Here is a 22007-nt window from a genome sequence, read left to right as displayed (position 1 = left end):
TGGCATTGATCTTACATATCATTTCACTAGCATATACTCAGTTATGTTTATCTTTATTGATAACATTTGTTCATTAATTTTATGACCTCATTTATCTGTTTTATAATTGCATAGGATGTTTAGGTTTTCATGTGATCTGATTACTTACTGGTGTAAATCTAAACTAAATGGATATTCTATGTACTTGCTGTTCTGTAATTAAATGGTTGTAGGACCAATAGTAAAACAGTAAACCTGCACCCTATGTATTTGTTACATTTTCACTATTTTCATTATTTCTTCAAACATTCCAAACTGTATTTTCTTTTGTTGTTGTTTTGTAAATATTTTCTTTATATTTTCTTTGTGTGTGTGTGTGTGTGTATGTGTGTGTGTGTGTGTGTGTGTGTGTGTGTGTGTGTGTGTGTGTGTGCACATGTGTGTGTTTGCGTGTGTGTGTCTGTCTGTGTGTGTGTGTGTGTGTGTGTGTGTGTGTGTGTGTGTGTGTGTGTGTGTGTGTGTGTGTGTGTGTGTGAAAAATTAGACACAGGGCTATTTTATATTCAAATTAATGTGCAGTTTTCCTGTTTTATTTTTGTTTTTCCATCTTGAGAGGAGTAAGCTGCAACAATTGTACAAAATTACATGAACTGGACAATTGACTGGGCTCAATGGAGGTCTTGACTAGTTGCCAGTTTGAACCTCTTGTGTGGTTTGCTCCTTCCAGGAAGGACCTTATGTGATGCTGAAGAAAAACTGGGAGATGTACGAGGGTAATGACAGGTATGAGGGATACTGCGTGGATCTGGCATCTGAGATCGCCAAACACATTGGCATCAAATACAAGATCTCGATTGTGCCAGATGGGAAGTATGGAGCCCGGGATGCAGAGACCAAGATCTGGAACGGGATGGTTGGGGAGCTGGTGTACGGGGTAAGAGGTTTTCTGAACTATTAGCTGTTTAGTTTCTGTTTAGAACTACAGATGAAAGGGTATTAGAAAGGGTATTAGAACTGCAGATGAAAGGGTATTAGAACAGAGTAATTCCTGGGAATCTCTGCACTGGGGAAGGCAAGGCAAGGCAAGTTTATTTTGTACACAGTGGCAAAATGCTTTATGCAAACATATAAAAACATGATAGAACTAAAATAATGAAATAATGAAGCCACATAAAGCTGTTTAAATACTCATTGAAAATATATAATTGCATGTTTGTTATAATTTTAGCATCAAGGGTTTCTCTCCCCATGAAATGGAATCTGGGATATTGAGGAGATTTACGTCTGTTGTAGGCCAGTTATTTGGTCATGATATGTTAAATATGCTAAAGATTGTTTTAAGTGTAACATAGGTTATAATCATTGTGAAACAAAATAGCACCGGAATCTCTGCAATGGTAAATTTGCAACATTTTAGCTAGCTAGATGTCGATTGAACGGAGAAGGAAATGTTTCCTGTGTGAAAGGTAAATTCTTAGTGATTTTATGATTGTTTATTGGTTAATTTCACACAGATTGACACACAAATTCATCAATCACTCATGGCAATTAGATGGACTAGACCTGAGTGACACACGAATCACACGGTGAGAGGCAGATGATGTGCAAAATATCGAGCACGTGCTCTGGCATGTGTGTCGACGACTAGGGGTTAACTTTACTTTGTTATTTAGTCTTGAACTATGTCACGTTTTGTGTGCAGTGGTATTTTAAAAAGTTGAGCTTCATATGGGTTTAAGGAAAATGGGCAGTTTTACTGCGGTATAAAATAAATTGGTTAAATAGTTCTATTGGATGGATACTGTGTTGGCATATATAAAGCATACTGTAAGTAACAGAGATTAAGCATGGAGTACAGTAGATACAGCATGGAGTAAAGAGAGAACTAGAGGGAAAATGAGAGAAGAGAGAGAAACAGAGAGAGAAAGCAAGAGTGAGCATGAGAGAGAGCAGGGGTAAGCACAAGAGAGAGTGAGAAATACCAAGAGTGAGCATGAGAGTGAGAGATCAGGAGTGAGTATGAGAGGAAGAGAGAGTGAGAGAAAGAGAAGTAGGCACAAAAGAGAGTAAGAAAGAGAGCGGTAGTGAGCACGAGAGAAAGAGTGAGAAAAAGAGCAAGAGTGAGCTAGGGAGTGCTAGACTCAAGAGATATTTCCTTTTGCGTGCTCATGTCCTCTCTCTGCAAAGAGAATTATTTTTCTATAACTGTGAGCATAGCCCAGAATTCCTCAAGTCTTATCTTGACCAAATGTTATTGTCTAAACAGTTTGCCTACCAAATGTGACTGCATGCTAGAATTAACCCCCCAGCATGGAATCATGATTGAAGGAACTCACAACTGCAAGAATAGCTCATTGATTTACAGACCTTAATAATAGCTGAACATTTGTAGTGGGGCAAAGGTCAATGCGGTTATTGAGACGTGACCACTCATCTCTGAAAGTATGCAGATGTGCCTAGTAACAGCAATAGAACAACAATTCACGGTGCAGAGTTCATGCTAGGCTAGTCTGTATTCTGCGGACCCTGCACGTTCATGCTTTGGGATAAAATATTCAGTTCAAGGGCAGTCAATGCCTGTGTAACTTGGTGTGAAAAGCTGAGTAAAAGACCCAAGACAGTTCAATAACATTGCACTTATGAGGGTTAAAATGGCTATGGAATAGCCATTCTCTGTGGAGGCTTTTGGACAGACTTGGGGTGGATTTGAGAAGGTTATGTCAGCAGTTTCCTTACCAAACCCCAGTAAAAGTGCATGACACTCCTTGCACCTCCGGAAAAAAAAAAAAAACTTTGGCAAGTCAGTGTATTTTAGTGCATGCACATACACTATACAGCCATACACACATTGTAGATTTATGCTGAGGCATGAAAAATATATAACCTTTTTTGTATTTTCTCAACAAAGTGCCAGCCTATTATGACAAAATTTTAATTTCTTCTTTGAATTAGTTTTGAGCCCTTCACAGTCCTGGCGAGGTCGGGTGTGTTGCTAAATCAACAATAATCGAGTGTTTGGATGTTACCATGTAACAATACACTGCAGCCAAACCTAAACATCTGTCTTTCCGTCTTATTTCTCTGACTTGATTGGTTCATCGTCCTCCACAAATTTCAGCTGTGCAGAATTAAGCCCTAAGGATTAGCTGCTTAGTTTTTTCCAAGGCTAAGATGCAAAGCCTTGTCCAATTAGAGGAACTGTAAAATGTGATGTGAGAGAAAGGGTGGAAAAGAATGGAATGTTCTTCATTTCTCTTCAGTTGTTGGGGTTTTGTTCAACAGTGTGAGGTACCATGCACAGGTGTCATTCTTATCATCTTAAAAAATGTATTTAACATTACCACTTACTGTGTTGGTTACAAAGGAAGATTTATCTTGTTTCTCTTTGCCAATGTACAAATTAATCCCCCCTCTGGTTTCAGAAAGCGGAAATCGCTGTGGCTCCACTGACTATCACATTGGTCCGGGAGGAGGTCATTGACTTCTCCAAGCCCTTCATGAGCTTAGGCATCTCCATCATGATTAAGAAGCCCCAGAAGTCCAAGCCAGGCGTGTTCTCCTTCCTGGACCCTCTAGCCTACGAGATCTGGATGTGCATCGTGTTCGCCTACATCGGCGTGAGCGTGGTGCTCTTCCTGGTCAGCCGCTTCAGCCCGTATGAGTGGCACACGGAGGAGCCCATCGAGGGCGCCGACAGTCTGCCCACTGACCAGCCCCCCAATGAGTTCGGGATCTTCAACAGTCTCTGGTTCTCCCTGGGTGCCTTCATGCAGCAGGGTTGTGACTTCACTCCCAGGTGAGCAACACCACCCCCATTCACCCACCGTTTAAATTGCTCATTTGCCCTCATTTCTTTCTTTAGGGGATTATTTATTGGAGAAAGGGTCTCTTAACCTCAGGTTACCTCATGAAAAGGTATCAGGAGAATTGATATGCTAATTCCAGACACCTGAAATAGACATGTAGCACTATAGTTACCATAGTGACAAAGAGTATCCAAACAACTTGCCTGAAAAGTGCACGTAATTTGCAACTAGGAGAACAAGGAATGAGTGATGTGTAATCAGTATTCTGCAGCAGACTAACCTTAATGTAAATTGCTTTATCATTGTGTCTGCTTTGCTGCTTTATGTGTGGGGGTGAAGCAGAGGGGATGAATGCTACTGTAATTCCACACCATATGTTTCTCTCCCTTATTAGGACAAAATGACATTGTCATCTCTCATTGTTGTGTATCTGTGGCCAGAGTCTTTGTAATTCAGTGCATCTCTGCACCTACAAAATACATTATCTTTGTCTCATTCGGCCAGCTAAATGGCGTGTCTCACCTGTGCTGAAGGGCCATAGGTGGTGAGTGAAGTGTCATTGCTGGTCTGCATTGCTTTTTGATGAATCTCACTCTCTGTGAACCCAGTGGGGTTTTATCAGTAAACAATCATGGAGGTCATTGCCCGATGCTGTTCAGTTTCTGCCCTCACCCATTTGTCCTGCAAATAAACTCTTGAGGTCTGCCTGAAACATCCCCATTATTGAGGAAGCTTATTTTGTACTCACATTCTGTTGCATACAATTTTTTTAATGTTATTTGTCTCTGGCCATTTCCCTTGCCCGCTCGGTTGACCCTAAGCTTTGTGTGGCTATCTGTGCTGTCTACACTCTCATTCTCTCTCTCTCTCTCTCTCTCTCTTTCTCTCTCTCTCTCTCTCTCTCTTTCTCTCTCTCTCTCTCTCTCTCTCTCTCTCTCTCTCTCTCTCTATCCACCTCATTCTCCTTCTCTGCTTTATAACACCTACATGACCATAGATGGAGTTTTTAAGGCATGTTATCAATAGAAGAGAAAAAAACAGACTCTATTTTTCAGCCCCCTTCGTGCCAGATAAGAAATCACTCACATGACAAGGGGAACAAAGGAGCAATAGAAAGAGCAACACGTGACAGAAGACAGCAGGTACTTAGAGTGGCATCAGAATCATAGGGTCCAGCCGTCTGGTGCTATAGCCTGCTGCCCGCAGCACTATAGCAGGCCCTATGGTTTTGATCTGGCTTAAGAAGACTCATTTAGGATTTCATTTAGGACTTATAAGATGCCCATGTCTTTCATCATCCCAGCATAGACCTAATAAGGATGCGTGGAGCAGAGAGAAAGGGAGATTGTGTCAAATGCTAATTTATTAAGGATCTTGTACAGAGTGAGGCACAGCAAAAAGAACTGCATCAACATTTTACATTCTGTTAATTTCCTTCAGGCATTATTCCACAATCTCTCTGGTGCTAAAATATGTTGTTTTGTGATCTGTGCAAAGCTGGTGCAATCATAGTGTAATATACAGCAGGGCATACCATACTGATCATTTGTAGAGGATAAAGACACTTTATGAGGAAACTCTCTTAATGATTCCATACACATGTGATAAAGCTGAAGTAGGAATTTTTAAAGCTGTAGATTTGCGCTTACTTTCAAGGTCCACATATGTTAGAATTATTTATCACTGGATGGAGAAACACGAAATGGAATTTTGCTTGCTTAAGATTGGCACTTCAAGTTGTGTCTTATTTCTTTTCAAGCAGAGGACCTTAACTTAATTCCATTCCATCTCATATTTAATCATTTTCATCTTTAGTTATCCTATTCTCTCCCTATTGTGACATGGTGATGGTTATCACAGCAGGAAAACACCTGTCCAAAACAAGATGAATGATGATAAAGGATGACGTGATTGTTGAGGCCAGCATCTGTGATAGATTTGGACAGGGCTATAAGTCTTGTCTGAATTCCTGTGGGGGATTTTGCTTTCTTTTCTTTTTTTTTTTCTTTGGCACAGTTGTCTGACAAGTGTCGTTAGTAGACCAGTAGAACAGATCTCTGGGCTTCAGAACAGCTAGCATCCGGCTGTTTGACTCTTCTAGGAATCATAGTGCACATGGGCAGAAGACGTTATCAGGCACCCGCAGACAGAAAAACCATATTCACATTCCTAATACTTAGCCAGTGGAACAGGTCTAAACAGGTCTGCTGCAGAAAACGCAGCAGTGTATTGAGTTATGCTAATTTTGGTCATAGTATTTCTGCACTAAGAGGTTTGTTAATTCAGCTTTCCTATATAAAACCTCTTGATAAGCCATTTCTGTCACATATGTCATTTTCACCAATTCCCTGCAGTCTTCATGCTTCTGTCAAGCAAGTCCTTGAAATACTGCGATTGCCTCAAATCCTACATATTTTCTGCAAGTGTGTGTTTTTACATGTGCAGGCGGTGGAGGTATGTGTGGAAAAATGTCTGAGTGTACATTTGAACAAGGTAGTGGTGTTGATAGTGAGAATCATGTTGATAAAAATAGTTTATATATATTTTAAAAATTGGCCAAACCTAAAATTGCATATATTAAGCTAATTTTTTAATGTCCTCAACAGCAAACAAACACTCATATTTGACATTTTATTTATCTATTTATTTATTTATTTATTTACCTATTTACGTACTCACTTACTTACTTGTTACTGTTCCAATTTTATATTATAAAGTGATAAGCCTTGACTCCTGCATTCCCCTTGCAAGTGTTGTCTATTGTATCTTTCGCAAGAGATGTAATCAGCTATATATTGTAGAAACAAACAGAAGGCTTGGTGTTTGTTTTTGAACACCTTCAGACAATGTTTCAATTTTATGTTTTGTTTTAATGGCATACAGTATATATAGAATATTTTCAGTCCCTTTGAAGTTGTCGACATCTTTGTATGTATCAGACTCATATTAAATGGATAATTATTTTTATTTACACATAATAATTAACAACTCAACAAAGCCCAAATACATTGGAATCTTCTGTAAATATATTAAAAAATAAAGGACTGAAATATGACTATATAAGTATTCTTTTGTTACATTTTCAGTTGAGCTCTGAGGCCTCCTACTTGGCTCAATGATCCTTGAAAGGCTTCTATAGCTTCACTGATGTCTACCTGTGCCAAAGTGAATTAATTGGGCATAGTTATGACAGGCATACACCTTGATGGTGTATGTCAGAGAAAGCAAGCTGTGAGGTCAGCAGAATAATCTGTAGACCTGTAAGACAAGATTGTGTCAGGTCACAGGTATAAAATTTAAAAGTGCAAAAGTATAGTAGCCTCCATCATTCTTTAATCAAAGAAGTTTGGAAGCACCATCAGTCTTCCTAGATATGAATAATCAAGGATGATGGTCAGACAGGTATCCAAGAACCCTATGGTCACTATGAATGAGATCCAGGTTTCCTTTGTGGAGAAGGGAGAACTTTTCAAAAGGGCAACCATGGATTGAAGCACTCCACCAATCAGGCCTTTATGGTAGAGTGGCAAGATGGAAGCCATGCCTAACGAAAAGGTATTAGAGATTTCTTTGATGAAATACACCGGAACAACTCTCAGTCCTTGATAAACAATAATCGCAATAATACCACAATATTGGTCACAATAATACCATCCCTACAGTCAAGCATGGTAGTGACAGCATACTGTGGGGATGTTTATCTGTAACCTGGACTGGGAGATGAGTCAGGATAGAGGAAAAGATGGATCCAGAAGAATGTAGAACAATTCTGGTTGAAAACCTTTCCCAGAGTGTCCAGGACCTCAGACTGGGGTGAAGGTAAAAATTTCAACATGACAATGATCTGAATCATACCAGCAAGAAAACTTGTATCTCCAGCTTCTCTGGAGAGACCTGAAAATGGCTATGCATTAATGCAGTCCATCCAATTATTGTGCCAAGAAAATTGAACAATCTTCTAACATAAAGACATGCAAAACCAAGTACTAAGTGAAGATATTTTTCATTTTTTAAGAATAAAACATTCCAATAAGCTGTTTTTGATTTTGCTGTTGTGGAGTGTTGTGTATAGACTGATGAGTTGAATCCATTTTAACATGAATCTGAAACATAACAAAAGAGTCTGAAAAAATTATACACCTTTTGTACTTGTTTGCATTGGCATTTGTTGCTATGGCACAATGAAGTTAGGAAACATAAGGGAAAAGAACTTAGTACTATTTAATATTACTATTGGAACTATAGAACTTCATGGAATGAATGTTTAAACATCTAGCTACCGTTTTGACTATAAACTGGTTTGACTTAGAACTTCAGAAGTACTTCTTTGGAAACCTTGTGTACTACACAGCAGTTATGACAATCTCTACATTTTTTATTAGTACACTGCAGTGCATTAGTACACTGCAGTTACTCATGTGGAATATTCTTTTAGCTGCAACCCCCCCCCCCCCCCTCTACTTTAGTCATCCTTTACTCACAGATATTAAAACTTGAGAATGAAGACTTCCTCATGAAAACTATGGAAATGTGTGAATATTTTCATAACTGTGGATTTTCTAAGATGATGCCTCTGCTCATATTCTATCTGTTCAGAGAATGGACTCACTGAGCTATAAACAATCTAATGCTAAGGCAACAAGAATTCCTTTGGTGCTGACTTATCATCCTACAGATAAAGCAGTGGCTACGATTATACTTAAACACTTCAGAATCCTCCAGGATGATGCTGACATTGCATCCTATTTTAAAGATCCTCCACTAAAAACATCAAACACATGCTCATCAAACATGAGATAAATGACCATTCAGATAACTGCGGTACTGTAGCCTACACTGCTCTAAATGTGCTGCATGTAAAATTATTAACACAGCCACTAAAATAACTAGGACAAATGGATAAATTGTTATCACCCATTCTTTCTCGTGCATTATTGTAAGAGATGTTCTATTGTATTACTTGCTAGGGATGTAATCAGATTTACATTGGAGAAACCAATAGAAGGCTTGCTGATCATTTTGTTGAACACCTTTGAATCATCAAAAGTAATGATTTGTCATTTCCAGTGGACCAATTCCAAAGGGCCTCTGTCTGAAACAATATTGGAAATGCATATTGGAGAAGGAGGCATCATACAACAACAATGCCGAGTGGTTAGAGAACCTGAGAGCTGACTGCAGCAACCTTCCTGAACAGGATCAAGTAACCATCACACTAGCAGGTATCCAAGAAAGGATCTCGGATATGATGAACTGGACAGTTCCAGGCTCTGACATGGTCCATGACTACTGGCTGAAGAAGCTAAATGCACTCCATGAGTGCCTGGCAGCACAAATGAACCACCTGCTATGGATGGTTAACTGAAAGTTGGACAGTCCTGATACTGAAGGACCCAGAAAGGTGTAGTTCCATCCAATTACTGGCTGATTACCTGCCTCTGCACAAAATGAAAGTTCCTGACAGGCATCATTGCAGCTAAGATGAGTAGGCACATAGCTGAATACATGAGCAGGGCCCAGAAAGGCATTGTCAAGAACACCAGAGGAGCCAAGCACCAGCTACTGGTGAATAATACAGTCACTCAAGACTGTAAGACCAGACAGACCAACCTGTGCACCACCTTGATTGACTACAAGAAAATCTATGATTCAGTACCCCACACATGGATCCTGGAATGCTTGAGGCTGTATAATATCAACAGCACTCTAAGAGCCTTAAGTGAGAACTCATTGGGGCTGTGGGAGACAACCCTAGAGACCAACTTCAAGCCAATAGCACAAGTCACCATCAAGTGCGGGATTTACCAAGGAGATGCCCTGCCACATGCTGCTGTTCTGCATAAGTCTGTATCCCCTCATTGAGATCATCGCCAAGAGCAGCTACAGACACCAGCTACGGAATGAAGAATCTACCAGCCACCTACTGTACATGGATGACATCAATCTGTATGCCAGAAATGAACGAGACATCGACTCACTAATCCATCTTACCAGGATATACAGCAACATTAGGACTGGACAACTGTGGTCTTATAGTTACAAAGAGATGGAAGGTAACTAGAACAGAGGGTATTGCACTACCAGAAGGTAACATGTTGTGGGCAGCTACAAGTACCTTGGAATTCCACAGGCAAATGGGGAAGATGAAGAGGCCACAAGGAAAACAGCTATAGCCAAATACCTACGAAGGGAGGCAAGTCCTGAGAAGTCAGCTGAATGGGAGAAATAACGTCCCAGTTAACAACACCTATGGTATAATAAACTGGCTTAAGAAGGAGATAGAAGCTACTAACATCAAGACAAGGAAACCCCTCACAATGCTTGAAGGGTTTCATCCCAAATCCAGCACTCTGAGACTCTACACTAAGACGAAGGAAGGGAGTAGAGGACTAGTGAGTGTCAGAGCCAATATCCAGGAGGAACCACCATGATCAAGCTGTATACCAGGATGATGGCCCCAAGTGATGAAGTGCTTAGTGAGTACCTCAGACAGCAGAAACCCAAGGAGGATGGGAATGAGGAGGAGCAGGGACCATCATGGGAGACCAGGCAGGTGGAAGATCGCAGATGAACAGGCTATACAAAAAGCTTGAGAAAGACAAAGGGCTGAAAGAAGAGGTAAATAAGATGTGGAGAGTGAAGGCAATTGTGGTTCCCATGGTAATTGGAGCACTAGGATCTATGACCCCCAAATTGGGGGAATGGATCCAGCAGATCCCAGGAGCAACATCTGAGAAGAAAAGTGCAATCCATCCTGGGAATAGCTAAGATACTACGCAGCACTCTCAATCTTCCAGACACGAGCTTGAAGGAAAAAGACCAGTTGGAAATTTTAAATAAATAAATAATAATAAAATATATATATATATATATATATATATATATATATATATATATATATATATATATATATGAGATTCCAAAGACAGTTATTCTCGGAGAAACGCTCTTTATTGCAACAGCAAAGCCTTTAACATGGCTCACACACAACAAAAACAAGCAGAAACAATTAATGTAAGTAGGAAATGAGGACAGGGTTATTAACAATAAAACATACATAAAACAATAAAGACGGCAGTAACAATTCTAAAATGCTAAATCTTAACTAAAAGATGAAGGCTGAATTAGACAGAATCAAATGCACACGCAAATCAACTGTCCAGCATAATAAATATTTAAACTGAATAAATCTGCAGAGAAGCACATGACATTATAGGAGTCTTCACTGTGCCCTACTCGACTCCCCCTGACTAGCCAATGCCTGAAGTCCACGACGGATGGCACAATAAATGTGTGCGTGTGTGTGTGTGTGTGTGTTATGTGAACAAGGTGATAGATGCATTTGGTCAGTGTGATATTATTTCCTGTTTATCTATCAGTTAGTATAATAGTATAATAGTATATATTGCAAGACATACTGCTTACACAGCTGATGAAGGACCCCTCTCTCTCTCTCTCGTTCTCTCTCTCTCTCTCTCTCTCTCTCTCTCTCTCTCTCTGTATATATATATATATATATATATATATATATATATATATATATATATTTTATTTTTTTTCTGTTCCCAATTCAGTACTTCCTCTTCCTCCTTTATTCAGCTCCAGATCTCCTCATCATCCCAACGCATTTCCTGCACAGCATGATAAAATTCTCTCTCTCCATTTTTCTCTTTCGATCTTTCTCTTTCTCTCTGTCAATCTCTCCTTCTCTTTTTTCCTTTATACTTTTTGTATTTTAGGGTCGATCATGCCTCAGTAATTGCCTCCATTCAATAGCTTCCTTTATTCTGGAAATGGATGGGAAATTATTGCAGGGCTAGGCGGAGGCGAAGCTCATGGTAGTGATGCTAGTGAGAGGATGTGAGTCACTCATAAGGCCAGACATATGAGAGTAGAGAGGTTGGTGGGTGGAGCTCACACTACAGCTGAGGCCCTTTCCCACTGGACTAGGACTCGAGACTGCTTCTTTGAATCATTCATGCATATGACAAAATAATAAAAAACAAAACAAAACATAATTCTATAAACGACCTTGCACTGTCATTAACTAGTAAATGTCCATGCCATAGCAACACATACCTCAAGGCGTTGCCAAATGGGTTGACGCTCCATTCTGAATCCGGCAGTGGCAGGAAATGGAATATAATTGCTTGCTGTTCAGTTAGGAAATGGGAGCACTTTTTTCCCCTCAACCTGCCAGCAAAATTAGAGATCAGTAATGTGGAGGGTGATGGCGAATGGCTTTGGCCTCATGCATGGAGAAATTGATTTGCAGGTATTAAATCTTAATCAGGCCAGTAGAGAGCAAGCCATGAATAAATAAAGCACTGGAGGCTTACTAGGGCTTCAGGCAGTGACCTTTTCATTTATCTACAGTGTTTCAAGGTCCCCCCACCCTCTCATACTACTACTCTATCATAATACTCACCTATTCTCAGTGGACTGGTTCTTCCCCTTGACTAAAAAGCCTTTTTGGTAGATAATGTCCACTGTGAGCTTTTGTCCACTTCTAGATCTGTATCCTGAGAATGAGCCCAGTAGGCGGAGTCTCATTTCAGAGACTTAAAATATATTTTGTTTCTCTCTCTCTCTCTCTCTCTCTCTCTCACCCAATAGAACACATAAACTGACTTTTTGATGTCTAATGACTCTGTTGAACACAGACTTCAGGCACCAGAGCCAAGTGCATAAGTACTGATTCTGGTGACAAATACAAAGCATTTCATTGTCAACAATATACGTATAATGTGCCGCTAATGACACTGCCTTAAAAAGAGCTGTTCTGATACATGTACTGGTGGCAGGTGTGTGTGTGAGTGTGTGTGTGTGTGTGTGTGTGCGTGTGTGTGTGTGTGACAGTCAGACTCGCATCACTGTGCTGTGATCAGAAAGGCTGTATTACAAGCAATGACATGGGAGGGACCAGAGAGAATGCCTATTTGTCATGGATCATATGTCCTCATGAATGATCCAGTATGCCAAGCAGTGAAGCAGCAAAGCAGCGCGCTGAGCACGTCGCCAGTGCCATGTCCGCTCAGTTGAGGCTTTTTATTAAATTGACTTCGTCTTATAGAGTCAAATCGATTAGCTATGGTTACTGTGATTTCAGACACCTCTGTCCCTTGGACGTCACCATGGTGGGCGGTGTGTGTGCATGCCCCTTGGAGTTTAACAGTAGACAATTACTCCCCAGTGCATTCAGCCATTTCACGTGGGGTTTCATAAGACCATAATTACAAAACTATCTTCAAGTCAGTGTGGACATGTACTAGAGATGTAGGAGGTTGACAGCCGTGCTCTTTAAGCAGCCACTCTCTCTCTCCATTTCAACACTATTAATCTAGTTTTGATTCACATTTGGTGCACTCCAATATAGAAATGCAAGAATCCCCAGAACAAGAAAAGAAAGGCATACATTCACAACACACATCCTTCTGATCAGTCTCATGAAACAATTTGCATAATCAGTGTAGGGTGTAAATTTAAGCGGTGCTGGATTTTCTCACTCCACCCCCATGAAGACACTCATCAATGACGTCCTGTTCTGCCCACCATGGCTGTCAATCTGTCATCCACTCAGAGAAAAAGAAAGAAGCCCTTGAACTAGCCTTTGCACCCCCAGCTACAGTCTCTCCTAGAGCTCCCAGGCAGGGTCCTAGTGCACAAGACCTCTGACCCTTTGATGACCACTGTGACTTCAAGGCTTGCTTTAATGGCCTGCACTTTGTAAGGTGGAACACATCTTAAGCTTGGGGTAAAGCTGAGTACTGCAGGGCTGCCATTCAAGAACGAGGAGTTTCGCTGCTGCCATTTCGCTCCGGTGGTCCACTGCATGTTTCATGTTGAGTCAATTGCCCACACTGAGGTGATAAGCCTTGGCCTCATTATGTTTGATTATGGATCTGTCCAAAGACATTGATCACTGCTTTACACACTGCATTAACTGATGGTGCTTCTCACTGCCTCTTCTCTTTAACCCCCCCCCACCCCCACCCCACTTCTGATGACCCCCACCCTGATCCCTCTCTCTGTTATAAGCATGCCTCTCTTCTAACCCATCTCTTGCCACCCCCCGGGGCAGGTCTCTCTCTGGTCGTATCGTGGGAGGTGTGTGGTGGTTCTTCACCCTCATCATCATCTCCTCCTACACAGCCAACCTGGCAGCCTTCCTCACTGTGGAGAGGATGGTGTCACCCATCGAGAGTGCTGAAGACTTGGCAAAGCAAACAGACATAGCGTATGGCACTCTAGACTCAGGCTCCACCAAAGAATTCTTTAAGGTGAGTAAACCAGACTGAGGAGTGATGAATTGAGCTGGCACAGTTTATATCTTTATCTGCAGTTTAATTAAGGCATTTAAAAGTAATGCTTATGTATACTAGGCAGCTGAAAGAAACACATAACATTTATTTGTATGACTTAAGAATGCCTAGACCTTAGTAGAATCTGTGTGCATTCACTTTATTAATCTATCAGTAACAAAACCTAATACAAACTGGAACCGTACATCTGTACACTTCAATGTCACTCTCGTCCCACCTCCTAGAGGTCAAAGATCGCTGTGTATGAGAAAATGTGGGGTTACATGAATTCAGCCGAGCCCACAGTGTTCACTAAGACCACAGCAGAGGGCGTGGCCCGGGTGAGGAAGTCCAAGGGGAAGTATGCCTTCCTGCTGGAGTCCACCATGAACGAGTACACAGAGCAGCGCAAACCCTGTGACACCATGAAGGTCGGAGGCAACCTGGACTCCAAGGGCTACGGAGTGGCTACGCCCAAGGGCTCACAGTTAAGGTGGGTGGAGTAGTATAACAATATGTCACGTGTTGTTATGGTATTCCACCTTCCCTGGCTTGCCTGTCTTCACTTTTCTGTCTTTCTTTCTTTCTCTCTCTCTCTCTCTCTTTCTTTCCCCTTGTCTCCTGTCTTGTTTCACTTTTCTTGCATTTGTGAACATTATTATTTGGAGTGGAGTTACTGCTGCAGTAGTGCCTTATGATTTTGTTTGAGACTGTATGACTTTGAGACGTTTAATTTGATTAACTGAGTTGCATGCAGATACCATTGATTCTGAGATGAAATGCACAAATGTGTTAAACATGTTGATAATGGTTTGTTTTTAATGAGGATCCCAGAGAACCCACAACCCTGTCTGACATTGCCCTGTTCTTGTGCCTGCTGTGGAATTTACAGACTGGAAGGATGGCCTGAAAAAATGATTAAACAAAGATATAAAAACAATGTGTGTGTGTGTGTGTGTGTGTGTGTGTGTGTGTGTGTGTGTGTGTGTGTGTGTGTGTGTGTGTGTGTGAGTGAATGAGAGAGAGAGATTAAACCTCCTTTTAGAATGACACTGAATTGCAGGGAATCAAATCCTACTAATTCATACTATTCGGTCTGTAAACTCCACAATGTTCACAATGTTTGGTCTATTAAGAAAAAAAGAGAAAAAGTGTCACTTGCAGATGACGGTAGCTCCCTGCAGTGGCCATTTTACTGGAGTTACCATCGTCTGTGTGTCCTTCCAGCCTGCCTGAACAGGGAACAGTCTGGGCCGGCCATGTGGCAGGGTCAGGGCAGGGCTGGGGCGTTCTCTGAGCTCCCTGACTGCCTGCTATAATGCTATGATGTCTCTTCTCATTCCTTAGCTCAGACGGGCCTTACTGCATTCTTCTCCTGTGTTTCCTCCTTTGTTCTGTGTGTATATCAGTGTTTCCTTTAGGATAGGCATTCTGGATAAACCTCACCTGAAAATCATATAAATGTTTTATACTGTGATAATTGATCATAACTGATGATTAGCCACATTTTCATATGAGCAGTTATTTGCTAATTTTCGGAGAATAGTAATATACAGGGCAAGAATGCCCCTGGTCTTTAAAAGTATTAATGTATTGTTAGCCAGCTCATGTAAAGGAGAGTAGCTATTGGAAAATGAGAGTTTGGCTTGAGGATAAAGGATTTTAGAGTCAAGGACCAGCCTGATTCAGCACTTTTCAAGATGCTCACTGCTCATTTAAGCTATTTGAAAATGTCTCGGGGGATAAAAACAGGTGTTCAATACTGTGAAGGTCCTTTGTGTATCTCAAAGCTATATTGACTAGAGTAATGAGGAAGAAAGAGAGAGCGAGCGAGTGAGACTGAGGAAGGAGAGAGCTGAGAGGGTGTGTACAGGAGCTATAGATTTTTCAGTTCTTTTATTTTACAGGTCCTTTGTTGTTATTGTTAAAAACAAACCACGTCAGTGTGCATTTTACATAACGTGGAAACAAATGATGGGAGGTTTGTCCAGTGTGTTCATGGGTTTTGTGTGGGAGGGATGGGGAGGTCACTAAAACTCTAGAATTTTCCACCCCATCATTTTTTCTGTCTTTTTTTTTTTGTTTGTTTTAACTGATTGGGTACTGCTTACTCTGACAAACTATGTTTTATCGTTTCAAGAAGTGCAGTTAACCTGGCAGTTTTAAAACTGAATGAACAAGGCCTGTTGGACAAATTGAAAAACAAGTGGTGGTACGACAAAGGCGAGTGTGGCAGCGGAGGAGGTGGTGAGAAGGTTAGCCACTATGTCAACCAGTGCGGGTAACCACATTCCTCTGTAACGAGTGCATCTGCCAGGGCCATACCAAGTAAACCTGACCACTGCTCCAGCCCCATTTAGGCAGAGGAAAGCAGTTACTGTCAGAGCACAAATATTCGCTCTCTGCCAGATCTAAAGTCCTCCTTTAATGTGATGTATCCACAACCATGCACCCTGTTTAGAATTGATGCACTGAGACATTATGCTTTGCATTCCTTTCTCCTTAGCACTTAATCTGTGTCTTTTTATCATTCCTATTCCCCTGGGAGCTACATCTAGCTCTGTAAGGATGAAAACTGCAGGATTGATTCATTGGCTTTTAAAAAGACCTTCAGCAGTCACAGTATAATTGTGTTTTTTTATATGAGAAAACTGGAACGTTCTCAAAAGCGATTTCCCTATAAAATCTTACATCTATTGATGATGCTCCTGCGGTATTTAGCAGTTTTCAAAGAAAGCAGTTTTTTTATATACATTTTTTTTTAAGTATCTCGTCCTGTTTGAAGGACTCACCAAAACAGGATATGGTGATGTATAATGCAGTCACATGCATGTGCTTCTCCTGGTGTATGCCAATAGTTGTGGACTAATAGTAACTGCCTCCGGTACTTTCAGAAAAAGAGGCCGTGGCAGTATGTGCCCGTTGCCCAAAGCGATGGAGCAGGCTCCCATTTATGTGTCTGTAGTTCCACCCCAGTTCCTAAAATTTTCTGCTCCAGGAGCATAGAGACATGTATTCCAGTGGGAGTCTGTCCTCTGTCACTTTGCCAGTGCTACTGCTGTGTCAGCTATTATAACTGAATAACATAAAATAACATGTCCTATGATGTTATTTATGTTATTTCCCCTACGTGGTTGAAGAACGCCCGTAAACCTTGCCGTTTTGAAACTGAGTGAATCAGGCATCTTAGACAAGCTGAAAAACAAATGGTGGTACGATAAGGGCGAGTGTGGACCCAAGGACTCGGGAAGTAAGGTCAGTCTTCACAAGTCTGGGACCATCACTGTTGTCAAATGCTCACACAGACATAGTGACAGCCTGTGTGTCAGAGAAAGAGCAAGAAACAGAATAGGGAAGACCAAACAGATTTGAAAAAGTCATGCATTTAGTTATTGCATGTACTTTCTAAAAGAGATGTTAGTTTTACTATACACCAGTTATGTAATCAGTTATGTAAAAATTACAAGTATATTGCTTGATATATGTGCAAAGCTTCAAACAACACCATAGTTTCTGCATGCCCTACTCAGTCTTTTTCACTGAGGTTGATGCATGCTTTAATATCTATCACAACCAAGAATAAGACATGCTTGCATCTAATGCATTACTTGAGAAAACTAACGAATTGACTTTGCTGCTTAGTTTAAGTAACTTGAGCTAGTACTTAGTTTAAGTAACTTGTGGATTTTGCATAGAATATATCAATTTGTTGCATGACAGACTAACTACTGTGAGCCTGATTTTTTTGGATCCCTCAGTGAAAGGAAAGCCTGAACTGTGAAGCATTTCGTAAGGCTCTGTGAGAAAAAGCTATTTCTGATCTCTTTAAGAGAACTCACAGTGTATTACTCTAAACCCAGAAATAATGGAGATAATTAATTCCAGAGTGTGACCAAAAAAAAAACTGTTGCCATTGTAATTATGTAGAAATTCTTCCATGTTTGCTGTCAAAAAACTGATGCCTGGTTTGAAAAAAAAAAAAATACGTTTAACAGTCATTTAACATTCAGTAGTGAAAGGACAGCAAAATCTCAATTTGGAGAGTAGTCTGAAGATAAATGTTGCCCGTGAGAATGTGCATTTATTTGAATAATTGCAAGCATAAGAGAGAATGTGTATCAGTGTCTGTTTGTGTGTGAGAGAGAGAGGGAGAATTAAGCAATGTAGTCATGTGGAGTTACAGTTGCGCTTCATGCATCTGAATGGGGTCTGGATACTTGTTTGTGCTGAATTTTTACTCCATCCATCTAACTGTCTCTCCTCCATCCTCCTACCTCCAGGACAAGAGTTCGCAGGCCCTTAGCCTCAGTAATGTGGCTGGGGTCTTCTACATCCTGGTGGGGGGCCTGGGCCTGGCCATGCTGGTAGCCCTCATCGAATTCTGCTACAAGTCCCGAAACGAAGCCAAGCGAATGAAGGTGGAAGCTGCTGAAAGCCACTCCCCCTCTCCCACACCCAATCCCAACCCTGCTCCTCTCCCCAGCCCTGACCCTCACCCAACCCCAGCGCCCAGTCCTGCCCACAGCACTCAGAGTTTAGCCACATATAGAGAGGGTTACAACATCTACGGGACGGAAGGCATAGAGATGTAGGCGCTCAGACGTACGTAGGTGTCCTACTGTAGTAAGTGGAGCTCCTCTGTACTGCCGCAGTAGCTTTGCTGTGTTGAGCGTGTGAACCCGTGGTAAAGCTGCTCATGTCTGTGATGTCCTCATTTTGTTTTCTCCCTCGCCGTGTGCGCCAAGTGGAGACTTCTGCATTTGCACATTTGTCTACACACAAAACTGAGGCTCTCACTTCATATAGATTGTAATCACAAACTGTTGTCTCTTTAAAAAATCACCTTGCTCAGCAAATTCCCTACAGTGCAGAGTAAACTGCAGAATTAGACCTGCAGATAAAGAAAGCAGCCTTACACATAAGATGTCTTAATATGATCAAACATGACTTAAGATTTTATAAAATGCACAAGCACATCTGTGATCCGTAATCTTTTTTTGCCAACACTTCAAAAACTCACATTAGAAATTCTCATTACTAAACACTGTAGAAATGCAGGACTTTGCCAGATGCATTTAAAATGCTTCATCGCTGAGGTGTGTTTTAATCTGGTGTTTTGTCTGTGCTTGCTGTGTTCATTCAAATAATGGTGATCCTGAGATGCTTTTTTCTCTCAAGGCTGTGGGGCTCACTCATTTCTTCCTCTCTCTCCCTCCTTCTATCTCACTCCACCCTTGCCTTTCCCATTTTTCTCTTGTTATATCCACTCTGAATCCAGCTGACCTTCACTGAAGCCATGCGGAACAAGGCTCGCCTGTCAATCACAGGGAGTGTGGGCGAGAATGGACGCGTCCTCACCCCTGACTGCCCTAAAGCTGTCCACTCTGGCCCCTCCCTGCGACAGAGCTCTGGACTGGCTTTGGTATCATCTGACTTGCCATGAAAACCAAAAACCTTTAAGTGCCTTAATTCCACCTAACATCAAACAGTATAACAACCTACCTAGAGTAGCAGTAACGTTACAGAGCTGAGCCATCACCACAACCAGTTTTTAGAAAGCCGAAACAGAGCCCTTTGGCCACTAACTATACTGGAAAACAACTGGCAAAGACATTATAGATCATCAGTGTGGGCCACAATGAGATATTGATCACAGAATGTGAGAAGTCAGTGTTCGAAAGCTGTGTTAAGAACTGCCATTCAGGGCTGCACTGGCAGAGCAAGTTCAGCAGTGAGGATGAAGAGGGTAAAAGGACCACAAAACTGTCATTTTAGAACACAGCATGGAACTTTGATGATTTGTTGGGAAAAATGAGGTGCAACTATGTTTGTTCCAACACAAGGCCGTAGACCTTGCCAGCCTGAAGCACTGACATGGAAAAGCATAACTGATAGTTAAAATGGGCATTCACATGTACAAGGCATTTTTAGATGTAACATGAATAATATTCAAACAGTATTAATTATGAATACTCACTAAAAACTGTGAAGAAGAGTAAATGTATATTCTCTGAAATCATAACGAAAGAAATTATTTACATTTCTCTGTAAATATAAATAAAGACTGTAAAACTCGCTTGCTTTTTAAACAAATGTAAATAGCTGATTCTGTAGTGGATAAAGTATAATTCTCTTTTTTAACCATTTAGAAAATAATTCATTGCAATAATGAATAGAAAATTGTGAAGAAATAAAATGGTTTATTTATATAGACACACAGTATATGAAGCTCCAAAACTGAATTCAATGGGCGTGATATCAACTGCAGTGAAAATGTGCTCAGCCCAGACTTGGGGAAGGGCAGTTTAATGGTATATCTAAATAAAAGCCCACCCCCAGTGCCATGCCCTGCATACTCACTGTGCTCTTGTAGACCATGGAACTTTCTAGACTGTTTTATTTTGCTCAGAAAAAGATTTTATTTTTTTTATTTATGCGGTTGTTCATGTCTAAATTTTCAGTACTTTAATATTTTACTGTCTGCCTGTTAATTTTAGAGCAGCCATGTGTTTATGAATCAAATATCAATATTTATGAGTAGTAGGCATTCTTATGCCTTTTCAAGAAACAAAAAAGCGGCAACTGTGTAGAAAAGAACTCTGAAACTCTGAAGACACTGTATCGTTGAGAGCCATGGTCAGAGCCTTGCTTTGGCCCTTTCTACAAAACACTGTGTAACCTCATCCAGGCCTTGAGAGTGTTCTCCGCCAGAATCTGTAGCAATGGAGCCATCTCCAGCCAGAGGAATGAGTCTGTCTACAGAGATCACAAGATTTGAATGGATGTCCACATTAAGGACACTGAAACCATCACTTGGCTTCAGGACACTACAATGGGACACTGCTCTATGTCAACTAACTATTACCCAAACCTCTTGTACACAGGCATTTTACCTTAAAAAGTGCAATTTCTGGTCTGTTTTTATGTTATTTTCCTGTGTCCTCTATCTGTGGTTGTTTTTATGTCTTTCTCACTCTCATACTGTCTTACTCTCAGAGACTCACATATATAGTTGCTGGAAAAGTAAAGTACTCAAACTATAGTAAATTCCCTCAAAAAAATAAGATGTGGAAGTTAAATCAGCTTAAGTAAAACATGTTTGTATTGTTCACCTTGTATGATTCAAACTACATTTTCAGAATTCACAAAACAATGATAATATATTTACAGACAGTCCAAACATTTAATCTCTGGAAACCATTATTAAGCTTACACTAATGTAAAGTTATGTTGGACTGTATGATAGACATAAGGAGTTTTTGTTTTCTAAAATGTACTTTTGTGTATTAGAAAAATTGAGCTGGATTAAGTGCCATTTTTTCTTTGTTGTAGTAAGGTAAAAATTAAAGTTGCCAGAAAATGAGTTAACAATCCAAGTACAGAACCTTGACAAATCTACCTACAAACAATGATGAAGTACATGTACTCTTATTTTCTGCCACTGCACAGACACATTTCAGTATAGTGGCCCTGATACAGTGCGAATTGTGTTAAACCAATTGTGCATTGGTTTAAATTGTAAATATTTATTTTGGTCTTCTTTTTTTTTTAGTAAAATACTAATGCTAAATATTTAGTCTATGTGTCTTTATTTTGGATTAATTGGGTTGGTCTACTGCAAATAAATATGCCAGTGAAGCTGAGTAACTAAAAGTTAGACTGTGGGTCCTGTAACTTACAGGTGGGTGACCTGTCACAAAAAAGAAAATGTACTAGTTTCATAATTGTATACTCATTTGTGCAGTCCATTCAACATAGACAAGTATCAGAGCAGAGCTGTGATTGGCTTTCTGACAGGGAGTCCACACCACACCTATTTTTACCAAGGCTCCAAATAATAGTGATTGCACTTTAACAACAATAGCAGTCATCTATATTTATCCAGGAACTGTTCATCAAAAGGAAATGAGCCTGCTTAATA

General features: G+C 40.6%; 1 protein-coding gene across 4 annotated transcripts in view; it reads left to right on the top strand.

Moving 5' to 3' along the window:
* The window catches only part of gria4b (glutamate receptor, ionotropic, AMPA 4b), a 63319-nt gene extending 41661 nt beyond the window's left edge, over positions 1-21658 (top strand). The window contains exons 10-16 of one of the 4 annotated variants that reach the window (XM_027004781.2): positions 707-913; positions 3402-3775; positions 13867-14065; positions 14332-14579; positions 17227-17341; positions 18367-18504; positions 19365-21658. In XM_027004781.2, coding sequence (XP_026860582.2) covers positions 707-913; positions 3402-3775; positions 13867-14065; positions 14332-14579; positions 17227-17341; positions 18367-18504; positions 19365-19529 — 1446 coding nt within the window. In that variant the 3' untranslated portion in view covers positions 19530-21658. Of the gene's footprint in view, positions 1-706; positions 914-3401; positions 3776-13866; positions 14066-14331; positions 14580-16226; positions 16342-17226; positions 17342-18366; positions 18710-19364 lie in introns of all 4 variants that reach the window. The other 3 variants (XM_035527163.1, XM_035527161.1, XM_035527162.1) reach the window with 3 other exon arrangements.
* The last annotated feature ends 349 nt before the right edge of the window (positions 21659-22007 follow it).

This window comes from Electrophorus electricus, chromosome 6 (genome assembly GCF_013358815.1).
Source record: "Electrophorus electricus isolate fEleEle1 chromosome 6, fEleEle1.pri, whole genome shotgun sequence".
NCBI classification, from domain to species: domain Eukaryota; kingdom Metazoa; phylum Chordata; class Actinopteri; order Gymnotiformes; family Gymnotidae; genus Electrophorus; species Electrophorus electricus.
This window is presented reverse-complemented; position numbering and strand designations above follow the sequence as displayed.